At 36.5% G+C, this 21,407-nt stretch overlaps 1 protein-coding gene across 1 annotated transcript; it reads left to right on the top strand.

Moving 5' to 3' along the window:
• Positions 1 to 10,182: 10,182 nt before the first annotated feature.
• Positions 10,183 to 20,588, top strand: LOC105061180 (lysine-specific demethylase JMJ13-like). The gene is made up of 11 exons (XM_073246752.1): positions 10,183 to 10,674; positions 12,690 to 13,068; positions 14,228 to 14,384; positions 14,459 to 14,678; positions 15,547 to 15,600; positions 15,699 to 15,778; positions 15,874 to 16,151; positions 16,277 to 16,681; positions 16,774 to 17,156; positions 17,304 to 17,567; positions 19,954 to 20,588. Exons 1-11 carry the CDS (start codon positions 10,525 to 10,527, stop codon positions 20,218 to 20,220), a joined length of 2,637 nt encoding a protein of 878 aa, XP_073102853.1. The 5' UTR covers positions 10,183 to 10,524; the 3' UTR covers positions 20,221 to 20,588.
• The last annotated feature ends 819 nt before the right edge of the window (positions 20,589 to 21,407 follow it).

The raw sequence follows: 21,407 nt of genomic DNA on the forward strand, positions 1-21,407 counted from the left end.
AATATCAACGACGGAATTATTTGCGATGAAAAATTAGCGACCAAAATTTTGTTGCTAATACACATTAGCGACGAAAATCAATTATTAGCGACGAAAAGTTTTCATCACTAATAACTAGTTTTGTTGTAGTGCTTGTCGGTACAGGGATACATAGACTCAGACTTTGTGTCTTATATTAATGATAGAAAGTCTACATAATCAGATTTTGTATTTTTATGTAACGGTAGTGCAGTTAGCTAGAAAAGTTAAGCAATCAATTATTACAGATTGCACCATACATGGAGGTAGAGTATATTACCGCATCAGAGGCTGCTAAGGAAAGTTCTGGTTTAAGAAGTTTGTTGCGAAATTGGGTGTGATGCCATTAGATGCTGTTTCACTCTTCTGCGATAACAATGGTGCCATAGCACTCGCTAAGGAATCGAGATTTCATCAGAAGTTTAAGCACATCGAGCGATGATTTTATTTGATTCACAAATATCTCGAGAAGAAGTTTATCGAGGTGCAGAGAGTCGACTCCATAGAGAATATGACTGACCCACTAACCAAGCTACTGAGCCAACAGAAGATTAAAGCTTACCTTGAGAAGATGGAGTTTAGGTTTATGACTAATTGACTTTAGATCAAGTGGGAGTTTGTTAAATGTATGCCCTAGAAGCTAGATTGGCTGACACGTGGACTTTCTAGGGGCATAACTTTGTAATTAAAATTTTAAAATAAATAAAATTTAGATTATTTTTTATTCATATTGTGTTTAAATTGTGTCCATAAATCGTTCGAGGAATTAATGGATGATGACATATATTCTCAAGAGTTAAAAATTTGGGGTACGTGCCATTAGTGGTTAGTTCCTAAATGCTCTCGATTGATAGATTGTCATGGAGACGGTGACGATCCGGATAGATCAGTGCATGAATTATTTTTTTTTGTGGGTAGACGAGTCTCGAGTCGACAGTGTGAGGATACTGGAGTGAGAGTGTAGGTACTTGATAGAGATTAAGGATACTGAGCGTAACTATACCTAGAGGTTCAATATTTTATTCTATTGAGTTGCCACTATATATTGTTAGGTATCACTGTTAGATCATAAGACTCATCGAGCATCATCTTAATGATCGATGACCCTTGATGGAAAGAGTTGGAATCATTCTAATCCATCGAAAAGAATTTCGATGATATTATGATGAAAATTATAGTATATCTTACTATCAGACAGAATAGAATCTATAGCTAGGGTTACATATAAAAGAGATCATTGTCTGATCAAATGATTGATTAACAATTATGAATTACTATTGGATCTAATCGTCAATATGATGGATGATTAATCCAGTACAAGAGTTGCAATAAAGTAATTTACTAAGAGTTAGTAAGTTGTAGGAGGATTTGTTAGAAATTAAATTACTAATTGGCTCAATTTGATTGAGCAATGGGGCTAGGATCAAGTCTAATTGAATTAGATTCAATTTAACTTAGTTTGGATTTGATGAGATCAAGCCTAATTGAGTAATAAGATAACCCAATTGTAAGAGAAAACAAAAATCTGATTTGATCAAGACTTAGGTTCAATTAATTCTTAATTGGATTAGGATTTTATTAAAGAGATTGGGTTCCTAATTAGATTAGGTTCTCTTCTCTATTTGGGTCTAACCAAATTAGATTTGGATTGGGACAAAATTGGATCAACTTGGAGTCCAAACTAGATTGGACTTCTTCCTTAGGGCCACCTCTTGCACATGCCCTTAAGAAAGCCATGGACTCTCCATGCAAAATCTGATTTTTGCATGAAGAATGTTCATGCCAATAAGGTTTGTCGCCCACTCTCTTTCACACCAAGGATATGGATCAAGATTGGTTTGAATTTGAATTCAAATTTGATTTGAATTCAAGTTTGAAACCTAGTCCCTATCTTGATAGAGTTTGATGTCAACCAAACTCTTTTGGATGCCTCCTACTAAAGCTCTTTATTTTGTGCGACAAAAAAAAGGGGGATTCATGGTGAGAATCAGATTTTTACTTGTGGGATATTTGAGAGGGGGCATGGGTTCCAAGGGAGGCGCACATCTCTTGTTGCATGGGAAAAAAGGGAGAGGCATCTCCTCTCTAGGGTTTCATCCTATTGTGGCATTGGATTTTAAGAGAAGAAAACAAAATAGAGACAAAAGATTTTTCTTATTCTTCTTATTCTTCTTCCTCCTTTACATCTTTCATCCTTCTCCTATTCCTCTTCAGAGATCTAAGAGAGTCTGAGAAATCTGAAGAAGAAAGTAGAATCAACTGTCAGGAGGTATCTTCTATAAGGAAGTAAGCATCTCGGTGAAGATGTAGGCCTTTGATTAGATCGAGAGCTTCGTGTGGATATCCATAGAGACTGGATGCATCTATAGCTTGTCAAGGACCTCATCAGATTATCATGATCATCAAATTATGGTGAAAGGCTACCCGTGCAAAGGTATGGAGATCTGATCTCCAATTTTTATTTTTGATTTAAATCTAATTTTAATTTCCACATCTTAAAAGCTCAATCTTATTACATGCAGATTAGATCTACTTCATATATGTTAAATAGATTAAAATATTTAATCTAGATCAGAGTTATATTCTGCTGCGTTCATATTTTTAAAAGTTAAAAATCTGCATATTTTAATTTCTGCATGCATGTTCTCGGATGTGCAACATCCTTCATTCGATTGCATCAGAAAGGTGCAATCACTCTATTAGTATTAGATGCTCCGAGATAGAGATGGAGTTAAGCCCAATAATTATTAGGTGATGGATCCAATGATGACTTTACATCTGCTGGTGAACGATGGGTCTAACTTAACTAAGAAATATATCAATAATTATTAGGTGAGGCCACAAGACTTAGAGATCGATGTCGCTGCATCTTGCTTAGTAAATCAATGAAAAAAGAGTTATCCACTCATTGGTCTATATATCACCAATAACTGTTAGGTAAGATGCGTGTAGATCAGTGAAAGTGTAGTACCTACTTGAAATCCTAATCATATAGAGATTTTTATTTCTCGATCCGAGAAGTGTGAGAGACTCGAAGAAATAGTAGTGGTAGTTTTTACTTTTAAAATTTCTAAAATAAATCAAAATTAAGTACAAATATCTAATTAGAAAATTTTATTTTCTATAGTTAGTCATATCAACTTCCAACCCACTAGCTTGTATCCTAGAACCAACAGGTTGATTGGAACCAATTATAAGGATTGGCTCAGGAACTTGAGCACAGTTCTCAATTATGAGAAATTGACCCATGTTCTTGATCAGAAAATTTCTATGTTATTGATTCATCCTTCCCCTGATCAACGAACTGCACTTGAGAAGTGGATGGATGATGATAATCGGATTAGGTGCTGCATCTTGGCATCCATGTCTAACGATATTCAATGTCAACATAAAGATATCAAGATTGTCAAGGATATACTGACTCACTTGCAAGAGTTGTGTGGTGATCAAAGTCGCATAGCTTACTTTGAAGTCTTCAAAAGACTCTTTAGAGTGAAGATGCATGATGAGCAGTTGATCCATGATCATTATTTGAAAATGATCGAGGACATCGAAGAGTTTCAGAAGCTCAGTATGACTATGGATAAGGATTTATTGATGAATTTGATCCTGCAATCTCTTTCCAATTCATATAGGTAGTTTATTGTAAACTACCATATGAATAAGATTGATAGTACCCTGTCCGAATTACTTAACATGTTGGTGATAGTTAAAGGGACCTTGAAGAGTTCAAGGGGCTCTATTCTGACAAGTCTGAAGGACAAGGAGAAGGACATATGTTTTGAAGGTATGTCTAACTCGCTCATTATAGAAACTAATATTATCGGTTCCTCTTCTTCCATTTGGATTTTAGATTCTGATTCTAGTGCGCATTTGTGCACTTCAATACAGGATCTCAAAAAAAGTAGAGGGGTGAGGGAAGGTGAAGTCACTCTTAGAGTTGTCGGACCGTTGTGGTCATAGGCATCTATCCTCTGTGATTACTGTTAGAATTTAGTTTAATTTTAAGAGTATATTTTTATGTACTTGTAGCTAGTAGAGATTTGATTTCTATGTCTATACTAGTATAGGATGATTACATATTCAATTTTAATAAGGATCAGTGCTCAATTTCTTTTAAAAATAAAATTATTGTACATGCCTTTATGATTGACGGTCTCTACTATTTGTATGTTGATGCATTGGTGAATGTTAATGAGCAAGTAGTGAATGCTATAGGGTCTAAGAGATTAAGAAATAGACTAAACTAAAGATATCTATGGCATCTTAGGCGAGGCTATATAGGAGAGGACAGAATTAATAAATTGAAGAAAGATGGCCTTCTCGGGCCATTGACTTTCGAATCTTATCCAATTTATGAGTCTTGTATTTAAGGAAAGATGGCCAAGTTGCTCTTTATGGGATATGGGGAAACGACCATTGAGATATTAACTATGGTATACATTGATGTGTGTGGCCCATTAGATATACAGGCCTAAGATGGCTATCTCTACTTCATAATCTTTACTGATGATTATTCATGATATAGATTTGTGTACTTGATGTGACATAAGTCTGAAGTCTTTAAAATATTCAAAGAGTTCAGATGTGAAGTGGAGAAGCAAATAGGAAAACCTATAAGGATTCTTTGATCAGATCTAGGAGTTGAATATCTTAGTGGAGAATTTTGAAGCTATCTCAAGGATAATGGCATAGTCTCATAGTGGACACCTCCTGAAATATCTCAGCTTAATAGGATATTCGAGAGGAGAAATAGGATCCTATTGGATATAGTCCGATCCATGATGAGCTTTACAGATCTTTCAATATTTCTTTAGGAACATATGTTACTTTCTACAATTTATCTCCTAAATAGAGTTCTCTCTAAATCCATTCCTACCATACCATATGAGTTATGGCATGGTAAGAAATCAAATCTTAGTTACCTTAAGATTTGAGGATATTCGGTCCATATCAAGCAATAGTAGGCGGACAAGTTAGAGGCTAGGTCAATTAGGACTCGTTTCATAGGATATCCTAAGGAATCTATGGGATATTATTTTTATCTTTCAGAGGATCACAATGAGATTGTGAGCTGTCATACTATCTTCTTAGAAAAATAGTTAATCTATGATAGAAATAGTGAGAGAAAAATTAAGCTCAAAGAGAAGGTCTTTGAAGAGCCAGGAGTCCTAGAGCTTGAACCTATTTATAGTGAGCCAGTAGATGTGGTACCTCCTCCACCTCATAGATCTAGCAGGATCTTCTGTCCTCTTAAAAGATATTTAGATATACTTATGGGAGATGTAGAGAAAGCATTCCTTATAGAAGATAGGGACCATAGAGATGATCCTAAAACTTATAATAAGACGATGTTAGATATTGACTCTAAGAAATAGAAAAAAATAATGAAGTCAAAAATTGACTCCATGCATTCCAACCATATCTAGACTTTAGTAGATCCATCTAAAGATATAGTACCTATTGGGTGTAAATAGATTTACAAAAGAAAAATAAGTTCAGATGGTAAGATAGAGTCCTATAAGGCAAGACTGGTAGCGAAAGATTATAGTTAACGTGAAGGCATTGACTATCAAAAAATCTTCTTATCGATAGCCATGCTGAAATGCATCCGGATACTGCTCACTATTACAGTATACTACGATTATGAAATCTAATAGATGGATATGAAAATTACTTTTCTAAATGGATATCATCAGAAAGATATCTATATGGAGTAGCCTATAAGTTCACCTTCAGTGATAGTGATCACAAAGTTTGCAAGCTGCAAAGGTCCATCTACAAACTTAAGCAAGCATCTCAAAGTTGGAACACTCGCTTTAATGATGTGATCGAATTATTTGATTTCATCAAAAATGAGGAGGAGCCATGTGTGTACAAAAATATTAGTAGAAGTGCTGTCACATTTCTCATATGGTACATGGATGACATCCTTCTCCTGATTGAGAATGACATTCTCATGCTAACCTCGATCAAGGTATGGTTGTCAAAAGAATTCTCTATAAAAGATTTAAGAGAAGCATCCTACATTCTTGAAATTAAGATCTATAGGGATAGATCTAAAAAAATATTAGGCCTCTCATGGAAAATATATGTAGAGGAGGTATTGAAAAGATTCAGCATGAAAAACTCTAAGAAGAAACTTTTATCCCTTAAGCATGGGATTTATATCTCCAAGAAGATGTGCCCTAATACATCTGAGGAGATCCAATGCATGAGCAAAATCTCTTATGGTTCGGCTATAAGGAGCCTCATGTATCTCATACTATGTACTCGATCAGATATAGCCCTTGCTGTGAGTATCATAAACAAATATCAGTCAAATCTAAATGAAGAGCACTAGATAGCTATAAAAAATATCTTTAAGTACTTGAGAAGGACTAAGGATTTGTTCTTGATCTTTCAAGGAGGATCTGAGCTGAAAGTGAAAGGATACACCAATTCAGACTTCATATCTGATGTCGATGATAGAAGATTTACATCGAGGTGTGTATTCCTATATAATGGAGGTTCGATTAGTTGGAAGAATTTCAAAAAATCGATCATCGTGGATTCAACCATGGAAGCTGAATATATTGCCACCTCTGAAGCTGTTAAGAAAGTATTCTAGTTTAAGAAGTTCGTTGCAGAGTTGGGTATCATGATATCGAATGTCATTACACTACACTGCAACAACAATGGCGCTATAGCCCTAGCTTAGGAGCCAAGATCTCATCAAAAATCCAAACATATAGAGCGATGATTCCACATCATACATGAATACTTCGAAAAGAAGTTCATCGAGATCCAGAGAGTTGACTCTACAGAGAATATGATGGACCCACTGATGAAGTCTCTTAGCCAGCAGAAGATCAAAGCTCACCTTGAGAAGATGGCACTTAGGTTTATGGCCAATTGGCTTTAGTAAAAGTGAGAGTTTGTTAGATGTGTGCCCTAAAAGTCAATTATTGGCTGACATATATTATAAATTCCTAAGAAAAAATTTATACTTATAAATTTTATTTATTAATAAAAAAATAATTTTTATTCCAATCATATTTTATGTATCCATGATTCGTCCAAGGGAATAACAAATGATAATATGTATTTTAAAGATGTTGAGAATTTGGGATATATATTGTTAATGGTTAATTTTTAAAAGCTCCCAATCGAGGGATCATCACGTAAGATGGTGATGATCTAATTAGATTGACGCACAGATCGTTTTCTTTCCAGACAGATGAGTCTCAAATCTGAAGTGTGAAGATACTGGGATGAGAGTATAGGTGGTTGTTAGAGAACAACTTGCATTGAGTATGACCAATATGAGAAATCATTTAGATGTCTACTCACTCATCAATAATTTTTTTGATGCTATAGTGGTGTAAGTGGTTCTTTGATCTGCGGTGCCTCGACTATTCGAAGTGAGGCTACTATAATTTGATTGTACATAAACTTGAACTTTTAACCATTTGAGTCCTTGTGGTGCATGTTAGCTATAGTGAGTTCAGGTTTACTATTAGGAATAGGATGCACCTAGATAGAATCTATCAATCTTAGTAGAAAAGGAGTAATCCTATGCGATTCGCAGGACTGAGTTTAGAAAGTCTTTGACCAAAACAAATATGAATACTGAAAAAATTTTTTCACAAGATTCATAAATGAACTCAAGTCGAGCCAATCATGCATATGACTGATGTTGGAGTTTAACGAGTTTTTTATGACTTCCATCAAGTCGGAACTCACGATAGAAGGACTGAATCATACGATAACTACATCTAGAGATTCAATACTTCTATGCTGCTGGGTTGCCACTACATACTGCTAGATGTCATTGGTGGATTGTGAAATTCATCGAGAATCATCTTGATGATTGATGACTCTTTATAGGCAGAGTTAGAATCATTCCAATCTATTGAAAGGAGTTTCAATGATATCGTGATAGAGATTATAATATATCTCACTACTAGACAGAATAGAACCTATGGGATCATACATAATAGAGGTTCTGGACTGATTAGATAGTTGATTTACGATTATGAATTGCAATTAGGTCTAATATGATTGATGATTGATCCAATACAAAAGTTATAAAATAAAATAATTTATTAAGAGTTAGTGAGTTGTAAGAGGATTAATTAGCAATTGGATTGCTATTTAGCTCTATCTAATTAAGCAATGGTGTTAAGATCAAGTCTAATTGAATTAGATTCAATTTAGCTAAGTTTGGATTTAATTAGATCAGGCCTAATTGAGTTATGAGATAACCCAAGTGCAAGAGAGACTAATTCCTGATTTGATTAGAAAATGGGTTCAACTAATTTCTTAATTAGATTAGGATCTTATTGGGGAGATTGAATTTTTAATTGGATTAGAATTTTTTCTTTCTTGAGTGCAATCAAATTTCTAATTAGTTAGGAATTAATTAACCACCTAAAATGAGAGTCCCGATGGACTGGCATCTCATGACCATGCCAAAGTTTCTCATGCAAACTTTGTTTTTGCGTGAGAAAATTTGCGCCCAACCCTCTCCACGCCCTCTTTTCTCTACGCCCACGAGGGATAAGGTTTGGTTCATTTGAATCCTTATCTTGGATAAGGATAAGGTTTCATTTGAACTTCAAAGTTTTATTTTGAATTTGGAAACCTTATCAAAATATGTTTTGATCCTATTTATCCATCTATGGAGGCCAATTAAAAGGAGAGAAATAAAAGGGCGCCACAAATGAAAAAAATCAAATATTCTACCGCAAAAAATAGGAGAGAAAGGGGTTAAGGCATGAGCTTTCTGTGTGGTGCCTCTCCTCTCTCGATGTTGGGGTTTTAGGGAGAGTGAAAAGAAAAAGGTTTTCTTCCTCCTCTTTCTAATCATCTTCCTCCTATTTTTCTTTATCTTTGAGAGGGTCTGAGAGATAGGGAGAAAGACCTACATCAACTATCAGAAAGTGGTCCCTGCAAGGGAGCTAGCACCCCAGGGAGATCAAGGAGCCTTTGATCAGATCAAAATCTTATGTAGATACCTATAGAGACTGGATGCGTATGTGGCTTAAAGAATCAAGACATCCACGATCATCGATTGCGGTGTAGATCGATCATGTAAAGGTATGGAGATCGAATCTCCTCTTCGTAGATTAAATGTTAGATCAAATTTTAAATACATGATTATATTTGTATCATAGATCCGTTATTAAATAGTTTATAGATCAGATCTAATGTATGTTTAGATTAAAATATTTAATCTATATTTACTTTCGCTACTTAATTCAGAAATAATTTGAAATTACATATATGAAACCACCTAATTCAATAAGAAGTACCTCTTAGGAATTGGATAAAAAAATACAAGAACGTATTATCAAGTCGGGTTTAATCCAACATGAATAATGGTTGAAAATGATGGGGCCAAAATTGATCAAGGAGCCTTTGATCAGATCAAAATCTTATGTAGATACCTATAGAGAGTAGATGCGTATGTGGCTTAAGGAACCAAGACATCCACGATCATCGGTTGTGGTGTAGATCGATCATGCAAAGGTATGGAGATCGGATCTTCTCTTCGTAGATTAAATGTTATATCAAATTTTAAATATATAATTATATTTATATCATAGATCCGTTATTAAATAGTTTATAGATCAGATCTAATGCATGTTTAGATTAAAATATTTAATCTATATTTACTTTCGCTACTTAATTTAAAAATAATTTGAAATTACATATATGAAACCATCTAATTCAATAAGAAGTACCTCTTAGGAATTGGATAAAAAATACAAGAATGTATTATCAAGTCAAGTTTAATCCAACGTGAATAATGGTTGAAAATGATGGGGCCAAAATTGAATAATGCCTGAAACTTCTACACCACAAGATCTACAAATCTAAGTCTATCTTGAATTGACCAAGTCCAAACTCCTTGATTCTAGAATTGACTTCAATTGAAGTCCTCTTCCTTGCAAAAGAACAAGGGACATTTATTATTATTAGCCTTATCGTTGTTATTGTTGTTAATTATTCCAAGAGAACCATGGAATTAAACTGCGAGGAAGGAAAGCACTAATCAGTAATTTTGGAAAGGAAAGAGGGGTTTATGTGTCAGTTTGTCAATAAATAGGTTAATGGAAGATTTTGTGTGGGAACGCTAGCCTGCGTGTGAGGAAAACGGGAAGAGGAATCGGCGAGCTTGTCCATTTTCTCTTTTTTTTCTAATTATAATTATTATTACTACTGTTGCTATTATTATTATTATTATTATTATTATTATTATTATTATTATTATTATTATTATTATTATATTTTTAAACAAGCGGCACGAGCTCGTCCTCCGTTCCGCTTTCCCTCCTATCTCTCCCCGCCGCTGGAAACTCTTTTTGCTGGCCGGAGTACTGGCGGTTCGCGGACGGTATGGACCATTCTCCGGTGTCCTCCGGCCGTGGTTCGGTTTCTTCATGGGAGGAATCTCGGACGTCTCGTTTGGATTCGGAGGGGGAGCTCCGAATCTTGGCTTGATTCGTTGTTGAATGGGGAATGTGGCCTTCCTCTCTCTCCCAGAAGAGCGACCATTGCTTCGCCTCTGAAGGTAGGAATCGATTTCTAGGGTTCTTTTGCTTCGCCGGAGGGCTCAGTTTTGGAACTGGGCGGGTGGAGCGGCACGAGATCGGCGATCGGCACGGGATGGTACGCGCTTGAGGTCTCCAATGAATTTGTTAACCGTTATAAATTTTTCCTTTTTCCTTTTAGATTACTCAAAAAGGAAGGAAATTTTCTTCTTTCCTTTTTTTCATAAAATTTCTACTTTGCAACGATTTATATTTTAAGTAGGAGAGGCACGTATCCTTGTTCGAGTGGGAGTGTGTCAAGGAGGGGCTCTATAAAGGACGCAGTTCAGAGATCTTAATGGCTGCAAGAGAGTTTTGAGTTAAGAAGGTTTTGAGTCTTAGGTCTGCCTAGATTGTGTGTGTACGTGATCTGGATTGAGGCCTAAGGCATAAAGAGCTGCAAGAACTTCCTCTGGTTGAGAACATTATGACCACAGGGAGGATGCGGACCAGACGTCAATCGAGAGAGGTGAGCTTTGTCAATCCAACTGAAATATCAGTCATTGCATGATTATTTCTTCTGGTCAGAGGATATCATTCCATGATTGCAATGGTTTTTCTTTCGCTGGAAGATGGTTGGTTGAGCGATGTTCATGATGAACATTGAAGGAAGGGGGGATTGATGAATTCTATGAGAGGTTGCTACCAAAAAGATCTTATACATGTGCTATATCTGGATCTCCATCCTCTTACACAATTTGTTTCAAGTGTTGATCAAGTCAAAAGCAGGCTCTGTCCTTGCTAATTCTTGAAAAATCTTAAATTCTGGCCGGTTATGTTGATAAAAGAATTCAATGTGAAAGTGATGAACATTAATGTAATTATTTATTAGGGAAAGGTAAGATCAAACGGTAATTGCCATCAATTACCTGTTTCCGTGCAAGAACTCCAATTTAGGACTGACCTTTATCTTTCTTCCTTCTGGTGTGAGAGATTGGTGCTGCGGCTATTCCAATTTTGTATTACAAGCCTTATGTTGATGGACTTCTCCAGGATAAGCACACAACCTACTGCATAGGAACGGTGGTACACCTTAAAAAGACCAGGGTTCCCCACTTAATGATTTTCAGCAATCATCACATGCAAAACAAGATGTCTAATATGAGCCATGTGATAGGTCTCACCAAGATTCCAATTAAGATCAACTTTCTGTTTGATAAATTTAATGGGTTATTTTAAAGATGGATCTTGTGTTTGAACCATGCAATTACTAGGTCCAGGTCAATGATGATGATGATGATGATGATCGTAAACTGCCTTACAAACTTATGATTGACTCTTAGTCAAGTCTTTTAGTTTGATGGTGCTCTATAACTTCTTAGATACCCATGAATCGCATTTTTGGCCTGTGTCTTTCTTGCACCACTTTGTGCTAATCTTTAGGTAGAGCATCTGTATCATGTTCTCTTCTAGGACTGTTTTATAAATTAATGATGCGTAAACTTTTGTTATACCATCACAGTGTTTCATTGGAGAAGCTCTTGTGCGATATGTTGGATACTTTACCAAGCCCTAAAATTCTACTGCACTAAGAAAATTATTGATGTGGATTTTCCTATAAATTATTTGCCAAAGACTGGATATTGCACCATTTGCAATTCTCCTCAAGACTTGGGAATGTAATTGGACTGGACCTCTTGTACTATCATGCTGCGGCTAAAAGTTTTGGTGATGACATTACACCTCAAGATTGGCACTAAACTAGCTTTTGTGCATCATTTTTGGCTATTGTCCCTCATCACCTGGGGCTGTATATGTGAAAGGATTGGTAGTTATTGACATGTGAAAGCGTATCTCTTAGAAAGCAAGCAATCTATAGGTGAAAGTTCTAGATCCCATCGAGTGAAGATCTTCCCCCTTCCTGACCTTCAGGTGTTAGAGCCACATATGCTTGATTTCCCCTCATCAGAAGCTGCATTTGTTTTGTTACTTTATGCCAATATAGTTCATATAAGTGGAACCACAAAAGCTGCAAAATTTTAATTCAATTATTCATTTTCATGAATTGTTCTTACAGAAGAAACATAAGGTGATATTGGTAATTTATTTGACTCATTTGACTTTGATCTCATTTAGTCCCTCCTTTTTTGACAGGTTGAAGGAAGGGCTTGTTTGTCGAGAGAGTTTAAAAATGGATTAGAAATTCTGAAATGCAAACAGCTCCAGCGTTTGAAGTTGTCTATAGCCCCTAAAGGGGAAAATGTCACTACTATGGTGACTAGAAGTACAGCGGATGCTTTGAAAACCTCCACATCATGTTGTACAAGAATGCAAAGAAATGCTGATGAATTTTCTCATTTAGGTGCTCCTTTGAAGGATGCTTTTTCGAAGCATAAGGTAGAAAATTTTGGCATGTCAAATTTTGACTGGATTGATGATATTCCGGAATGTCCTGCGTTCTATCCTACGAAGGAGGAGTTTGAGGATCCCTTAATTTATCTCCAGAAGATAGCTCCTGTAGCATCTAAATTCGGTATGTCATATGTTTTCTGTTTCTCTTGTTTGTAATTATGTGCTGAGCTGACGCTGTGCTTACTAGTGGTATATAATCACATTCCAGTTTCCATTTAGCCTTATGTGATAAAATTATTATCATTATGAAGTGATTGGAAAATATGTAGTAGAAACCATCTTTGATATTTATTTTATTAAATATATTGTTCTTTCTTCCTAATCAGACATGATGGCATATGGGTTGACTTCTCACGTCATGTTTCCTTGACAAAAACCTCACTTCTATTTAAAAGTTTATCATTTTTAAATAAGGCCATTTTCTTGCCCTTATGATTATTGAGATGGGCGCATTTGTGCAATATTTCCTTACTATATTACTGATAATATCAGCAGAGACCCAAATCATTTTATTTATTTTTTATTTGTTTATTTATTATTGAATTGAATGATACACGGTGCTATCATTGCCGAAAATGCTGCATACCAGTTACAAGTAATGGAAGCTCACGCATTTGATATTAAAGACAACCCTTTTCTTGAAATAGTATAACACTTTTGGTGTTTTCTTAAAGAGATCAACTATTTGACTGATGTTGTTGGTCCGAAATGGTGGCCTATTGCACTAGACTCCCACCACTATACGATCTGGGGAGGGTCAGGTTGTATGCAGCTTTACCCTCTGCATGCGGACAGGCTGCTTCCATGTTTCGCACCCATGATATTTAGGTCACAATGGAGCAACCTTAGCAATATGCCAAGGCTCACTCTCATTGATATCATTGGTCTCAACTACAAAATTAAATGTGCATAATTTATGGCTAACAAAAATGAAGATACCCATGCATTTATAGTGAAATTTGATTCATAATATTTAGATGATTAAACAAAAGATAAGCCTCGTCAACTTACAAGGTTGCCCTTAGTAAATTTTGAAATATGCATAGGAAGGTTAACCAAAAACTCCAAATTTGGTCTAATCTTGTAGTAATTCAACCTTCTGATATGACTTTAAGTAGTTTAATCATTGTCAAGTTAGAGTTATGACAGCTGGTGGAGAATAGTTCGGTAAATTGTCACCTGTTTCTTCTTCCCTCTGCTCCTTTAAGTTCACATAATGATTGTTTTTCCTTTATCTGTTTGGAAACTCCAGGAGCTGATATAATGCTATCATGTTTCAGGCATATGCAAGATCATTTCCCCATTAAATGCTTCTGTGCCTGCTGGTGTTGTGTTGATGAAGGAAAATGCTGGATTTAAGTTCACTACTAGAGTACAACCTCTGCGCCTCGCTAAGTGGGATGAAAAGGACAAAGTCACCTTTTCCATGAGTGGAATGTAAGTAGCTAAGTGTAAGCATGATTGTTGATCTTCTAATGTTTACATTGTATGACTTCTTGCATTTCCTTCAGAAATTATACATTCAGGGAGTTTGAGAAGATGGCAAACAATGTGTTTGCTCGACGTTATTTTAGTGCTGGAGGCCTACCAGCGAAGTACTTGGAAGAGGACTTCTGGCATGAAATTGCTAATGGCAAGACACAGTCTGTGGAGTATGCATGCGACATAGATGGTAGCGCCTTCTCATCTTCTCCAAGCGACCAACTTGGAAAAAGCAAGTGGAACTTGAAGGTGTTGATTTTCTTCTTTTCTTAAGAGTCTTGTATTTCATGGGGAATAATTTGGGTTCTTGTTTGACTAATGGTGAGTTGAAATGGATATATGTCAACCTTCACCGGATATGACAAAATGGGAAAGCTGAAATGGGTATATACTCATTTTGCTTTGTTCTAGCATGTTGTGCTGGAAATCAAAGCGCTCTAATCTGAGACACATTATGTCATCTAAAAATTGTTTAGATAGACAGTGAAGCTTTGAAAACCAATTTGCTATAAATTGCCTTAGCTATAGTTATTCGCTGATCATGATAAAGTACTTTGTCTTTTGTTTGTTTTTCAATAAGATGAATTGTGATGCATTTAATCGAAACACTAATTTATGATGTTTATAGAGTGTAGACTATACATGTGGTGTACACCTTAAAATATTGTTATTTTCTTTCCAAATTTGTCTGGTTTGATATTTTAAATTTTTTCTGCATTATTGAACGTTGAGATCATGATTCATAGTGCCAGGCTGCAAACAGAATATTTCATGGCAAGGTTTGCATCGATGCCTTTCGGGTACACGAGTGCATTACTGATTGTTTGCTAGCGCTTGGCACGCAGCCATGCCAGTACATACCAAGAAATGTTTGGCAAGATATGGAATGCACCATTGAGTGATATTCCATCAAGCTACTGGGCATGTGATACCTCAATCCATGATTAAGACAAGCATTTCTGTTTCAGCTGAAATAAAATGGAACAAAGTACCAACAAACTGTGGCCTAATTTCTGAGTAGATTGTTTCAGGATGTCCCAACATGGTAGTTTTTTGCACATTGACAAAGAGGTTGTTTTGCTACTTAATGATTATTATTTTTTATTATTGTTTTCAGAGGTTCTCTCGACTTCCCAACTCTGTATTGCGACTGCTGGGGGAAGCTATCCCGGTAGGCATATGATCATTTTAACTTTTTGAAGACAGACTCGATGAAAATAATCACTCCATGTTCTAAGTCTCTTCTTTAATTTTTGTGATTCATTACAGGGTGTAACAGATCCCATGTTGTACATTGGCATGCTCTTTAGTATGTTTGCTTGGCATGTGGAAGATCACTACCTGTATAGGTATGAAGAATTACCTATAGAATCTTTGTCATCATTTCTTATCTGCCCTTTATGTTGTGAGATGAATGACTTTTTTTTTAACCATTCTTTGGCAGCATCAGCTACCACCATTGTGGAGCATCTAAAACTTGGTATGGGGTTCCAGGTCATGCTGCTTCTAACTTTGAAAAAGTGGTTCAGGAACATGTATATGCTCGTGAGATCTTATCTACTAATGGAGATGTTGCAGTATTTGACACACTTTTTGGAAAGACAACCATGTTTCCACCCAATATATTGTTAAAGCATCATGTTCCTGTTTATAGAGCTGTACAGAGACCTGGAGAGTTTATTATAACCTTTCCTCGAGCATATCATGCTGGTTTTAGTCATGGTGGGATGTTATTTTCATCTTCATTATTGTTTCATGCAACAAATCAAAGTTATGCAAATGCATCAAGCGATCATATCAGTACTTGCAAATTGTTCTAACTTACTATTCTTTTGGTTAAACTTTAGGCTTCAATTGCGCGGAGGCAGTGAACTTTGCTGTTGGTGATTGGTTTCCATTTGGGTCTGTGGCTAGCCAGCGATATGCACTTCTTAACAGGACACCATTACTTCCATATGAGGAGCTCCTATGCAAGGAAGCAATGCTTCTTTATAAGAGATCGTCCAATCTTGATGCCCCAAATCCTGCTCCATTAGTTAAAGATTTTCCCTCTCAACACTGTGTCAAGGTTTCCTTTGTGCAATTAATGCGAACCCAGCACTTTGCTCACTGGTTGCTGATGAAATTAGGAGCTTGCATACGCTATTCTCCAGATGTTCCTGGGACAGTACCCTGCAGTCTTTGCCAACGTGACTGCTATGTATCTTATGTCAAGTGCAACTGTAATTCACAGCCTATCTGCATTCATCATGGTATAGATTAGAATAATCCTCTTTTTTGGAGTTCTGTTTGTATGTAAATGATTTTATGAGTGATTTGATTATTTCATATTTTTAAATGACAGAGAAAGAGATAAAAAGCTGTTCTTGCGGTCACAATCGTGTTGTCTTTTTGAGGATGGACCTTTTGGAATTGGAGACTGTATCTCAGAAGTTTGAGCAGGAAGATGGAATATTAGGAGAGTTTCAGAAACAACTAAAAGATGACCAGTGTGTGCGACCAAACTTTTTCCTTTCTACTGAAGGAGATGGATATGAGCCATATTGCAACATAAAATTCAAAGCAAGTAATGTAAATAAGGAACAACCAGAGATCCATTCACAAGGTTTAGATTGTTCTTTACAAAGGGAATGCCTCAATTATGATGCAGTGGATTCTATGCCTTCCTCTGCAGTATCAAACTTGTCATCATCTCAAGAAGTACTTCATGGCTCCCTGCACAATAATGTAAGAAGATGGTAGTTGATCGTTCATTTGCATTTTCTTCAGTTTTTTTTACAAGATATTAGACTTTTTTATTCTTTTGGAGAAACGATATGTTAATATCTTGATAATCTTGATTTTTCTGAAACATAATTTTTCATCTTTATGCAGGGATGCACTAATTCTAACAGAGATAAGTTAGTCCCAACTAAGCGTTCCAGAGATGTCTCACACAGTGCTTCTGGACCCATCCAACTAATTCCACCTCCCAATAAATGTAGAGCTGCCTATCAGTCTGATTCCAGTGTTACTTTAGTCCATCATGACAGTGATGATTCTGATTCGGAAATCTTCCGAGTCAAACGTAGGTCAACTGTGAGCTTAGTGAGGAAAACAGAAAGTGACGTGATGAGCCCAAGACTTCCTGAAAAGCAGGTATATTATAGTCACTATGTATTTTGGCTGATTAGTGCAATTATGTGCTTATAATATTCCCTAGCATTGCCTTCTTCTGGACTGCTTTCACACCTTATGGTTATTTTTACATGGTAAACAAGAGCTGGTAAGCAGCATTACAATTTACAAGGGCAATAATTCTCAATATCTGAATAACAATGATAAGGTCACATGGTTGTAACTATCATACTATACAAGATTGTGAAAGAATTCTGGGGAAATCTTAAGTACAATTTTTCTGAGCACTTATGCTATCACAAAATATCTTCCTCTCACCAAATTATGTTTTCTAGGAAAAGCTAAATCTTGATAGCTCATGACTTGAGGAAACAAGCAACTTAAAAACTAAGGGAAACATATGACAGAGGGAGCATCTTGGCGAAATAATGATGTTGAATTAGTATAGATTGACCTTGTTGTATGCTTAGCAAGCACATGGGATATTTCACATGACCATCTAAAATAAGGTTTGTAGTCTCAATATCAGACTCCATATCCATACCATCCTATTACTGTGTCGGTACATGGTTCAGTACGGTACAAGATAGTATATCAAGTATTAGTACGATATGAGATAGCATATGGGTACAAGACCAATACGATACACCCCATATAGAGCAGTACGGGTGGTACAACAAACAAGTCTAAAATTTTGACTGTTCTGATATATGGGGGCAACTGTAGCTTCTATTTGCAGTGGATATTCACTGACACCACAGAAAAGTATATGAATGTTGTGTGGGTAAGTAATGCATCCTTTCCATAATGAGAGTGGTAGTCCAATTGTACATGTGCATGGTGGGTTCTGTCACCTTGGTGATGTGTACACAATTCTGCATAGTGCGATGTTAGGTTCAAATTTTCTTTTTATATTTCTATTTAGGTGAAGTACAACTAATCTAATAGATCATATGTTCTGGAGCAGATGACTGACTTGTTACCATCAGCTGGATTTGATTTAGATTTTACTTTATTGAAAAACAGAGCATGTTGCATAGCTATTGTGTTTGAGTTTTGCATAGCTATTGTTTCTCAAGTTGTAGCTTGTTAAGTTTATTATAGTTCTTTATCTTATGCTGATCCTCAAGTTCTTACTTTCACTAATTTAACCAAAGTTTCTTTAGACGTTGTAAATAGCTGGGTGAATTGTGTCAGTAGCTTCATGCGGGATTTATGATTGCGAAATTAACATGGGTCATTAGAAAGACATAGATTGAGGTCATTGTTTAGATCTTATGTTTCAGTGTTTTTTCCTGCACCTCCAGTTCTCTATATCAGCCTACTTTTATGGTGAGTTCTCAAGAGTTACAAGCTATTCTTGGATATATCCTAGTTTGTGCAAATGTTCTATTTATAGGAATTCTTTACAGATTGGAGATCAGTTGTTTGGGGTAATAAATGATGCATTGAAGGAGGCTAACATCGACACTTTCTCTTTGTTTTAGGCAAGGTTTTAAACCCCATGGGATGGAGCTATCCCGATTTACCTATGAAATGGGATGCACCATTGTCCTGCCCTGTCCCAGCACTTGGGACATAGGGTCTCCCAGGATGTGCCAACTGGGATGCTAGGATTATAGCGAGACAGTCTTGTTACGACACTTGAGACAGTAGCTCATTTAGGTGTCCTATGAGATGTCCCACTGGGATTTCAGACCATGGTTTTAGGTGTTGTTTGTGTAAATCAAAGATTGAATTTTGGACTTGAAAGATTGTTTGTTTGTTTTAGATACCTGAAGTTCCCCAGTCTTCTCTCTTGTTCGTCTGCCCCACATTTTCACCCTCAACTATATGCGCGTCTGACTATTTTTGCCCAGCCAACCTTTATCCCTATACCTGCATTTTGCAGGCTGTCATTTACCCCTTCACCAGTCCCTAGTTCCAATTGGCATGCGACTACTTCTAAGAGTTAACCTAGAGTGGTGTCAGCAGCAGGAGTGAGGACTGCAGAAGGTTAGGAAGAAAGGTTCATGGGATTAAGAGGGGTGATCGATCCATGGTTCAGATTGCAAGCACAAGATAAAGCTGAACACTTATGGAATGGTTATGTAGGTGGTTGCCAAGGAGGGTTGGTTGTATGGGTGGAACAGATGGGGGTGTGGCAATGACAGCGAAGGACAAGGTGTGCAGGTTGAATGAGCGGCTTGTATGGGAGTGCTTGTGTATGTAGGTGTGTGTGTGCTTGTGTTTATGCATCTTTGTCAGTATACAGTGCAATCTATATTGTTTTTTCAACCATCGTGTTTTGTGGTGTTGATTGATATTGCAGTTATCCCTTTTCTTTTTAGAGTAAACTGAAGACATGATTATCAACTTGGTTTTTCTTCTCTTGCTATGAAATTAAAACATGCCTTACTACTTCCAGGTGTTTAAACAATTGCGAAGGCACCATTCAGATGAAACAACTATGCATTTGCCATCATTAAACGATAGGCGACCTCCACGGGATGCAAAGCTGGTAATGGATGATGATGCCATGAAATTGAAACTGAAAGTGCAAAACAGAGAAGTTCACCATTCTAACCTGGGTGACACCATCAGGGAATCAGCATTAACAGATTCTGGACCAAAAGTTCTCAAGGTTACAGGTAGTGTTGAGCCAGGCAGATTCTCAGAATGTGAAGGGTCTTAAAAGCATGAGCCAGGCTGCTGCTAAACTAGAACTTCCAACTGTGTTCTAACTACAGAAATTAGAAAAGCATGGACTTAGGGTGGCCAATCAGTTAACAGAGATCTAGGGCTGAGAAATCAGTAATTGATTCTTTGTGCAGAGGCCTCTAATAGAGGTGCTGGCAAGACTGAATTGTCTGGGTTCTCGGCCATAGTAAATTTTTTTTTTTTGTGAGTCAGGGGACCTTGCCAAAGATGATAGCGGAGTTCTGATAATTCAATCTTATATTTTTGATTGATCAATTTTGAAGGTGGGAATTCCACTTTGTTGGAGGTCAGTCTACCCTTTAGATTCCTTCAATTCTTTAACACGATTGTTCTTATCCCTTGAATACTGAATAAAATACGATATCATTTACTGTTTCTGCTTTTTCTGCATAGTTTTTTTTAAAAAAAAAAAAATTAAACATTTCTTATGCTTTAGAACTCAAATGGAATGCAAAAGATTGCTGCAGTTCATTTGCATTTTGACCCTGAAATAATATCCTGAAAGGAGGGATGTCATACTCCTGAGTCTTGCTCTCTTATCGTGAATATTTCAGATATCATGTTTGACAGGATGTGCATGTGATCAACTGTTTGTGTGGACAATGAGGAAGATGCTACCTATTAGTCTTTTCTTTTTCTCCCAGATATAATGTTTTTAATCCTGTGCAAAAATGGTGCAACAATCTTCCCAGTTTATCCAGGCAGAAGACTGAGAAAGAGATTGTTGTATGACCATCTTAATTATTAGGTTGAGGCTTAGGGTCCTTGGTGTATCTGCTATTGTGTAGAATTTTCAGTCCCAGCACTTCTACCAATGTTGAAAACATCTTCACCATCTAGTTCATGTGCAGCTGGTTTTGCAGTCAATGCCAATCTCATGTTACAGAATACGAAGAAGATTTTTATTTTAAAAGATTGTGTGCAAGGTTTACAGCGGTTCATTCTATGATGATTCAAATTGAGTGGTATATATGCTGATTTCCCTTTCAGTTAAGATTAATTAAATGTGATTTGCTGTTCTTCATGTATGATCGATTTGGCAAACTCGATTGTCAATCAGCGGTTGAGCCCTCCTCTGTCCATGGGAGGTTTTGTGTTTGAATCTTTGCAGGTGTTATGCCAAGTGCTTTTTTTGATGTAGGGTATGCCAAATGCTTGACA

This window comes from Elaeis guineensis, chromosome 12, assembly GCF_000442705.2.
Source record: "Elaeis guineensis isolate ETL-2024a chromosome 12, EG11, whole genome shotgun sequence".
Taxonomy (NCBI): Eukaryota; Viridiplantae; Streptophyta; class Magnoliopsida; order Arecales; family Arecaceae; genus Elaeis; species Elaeis guineensis.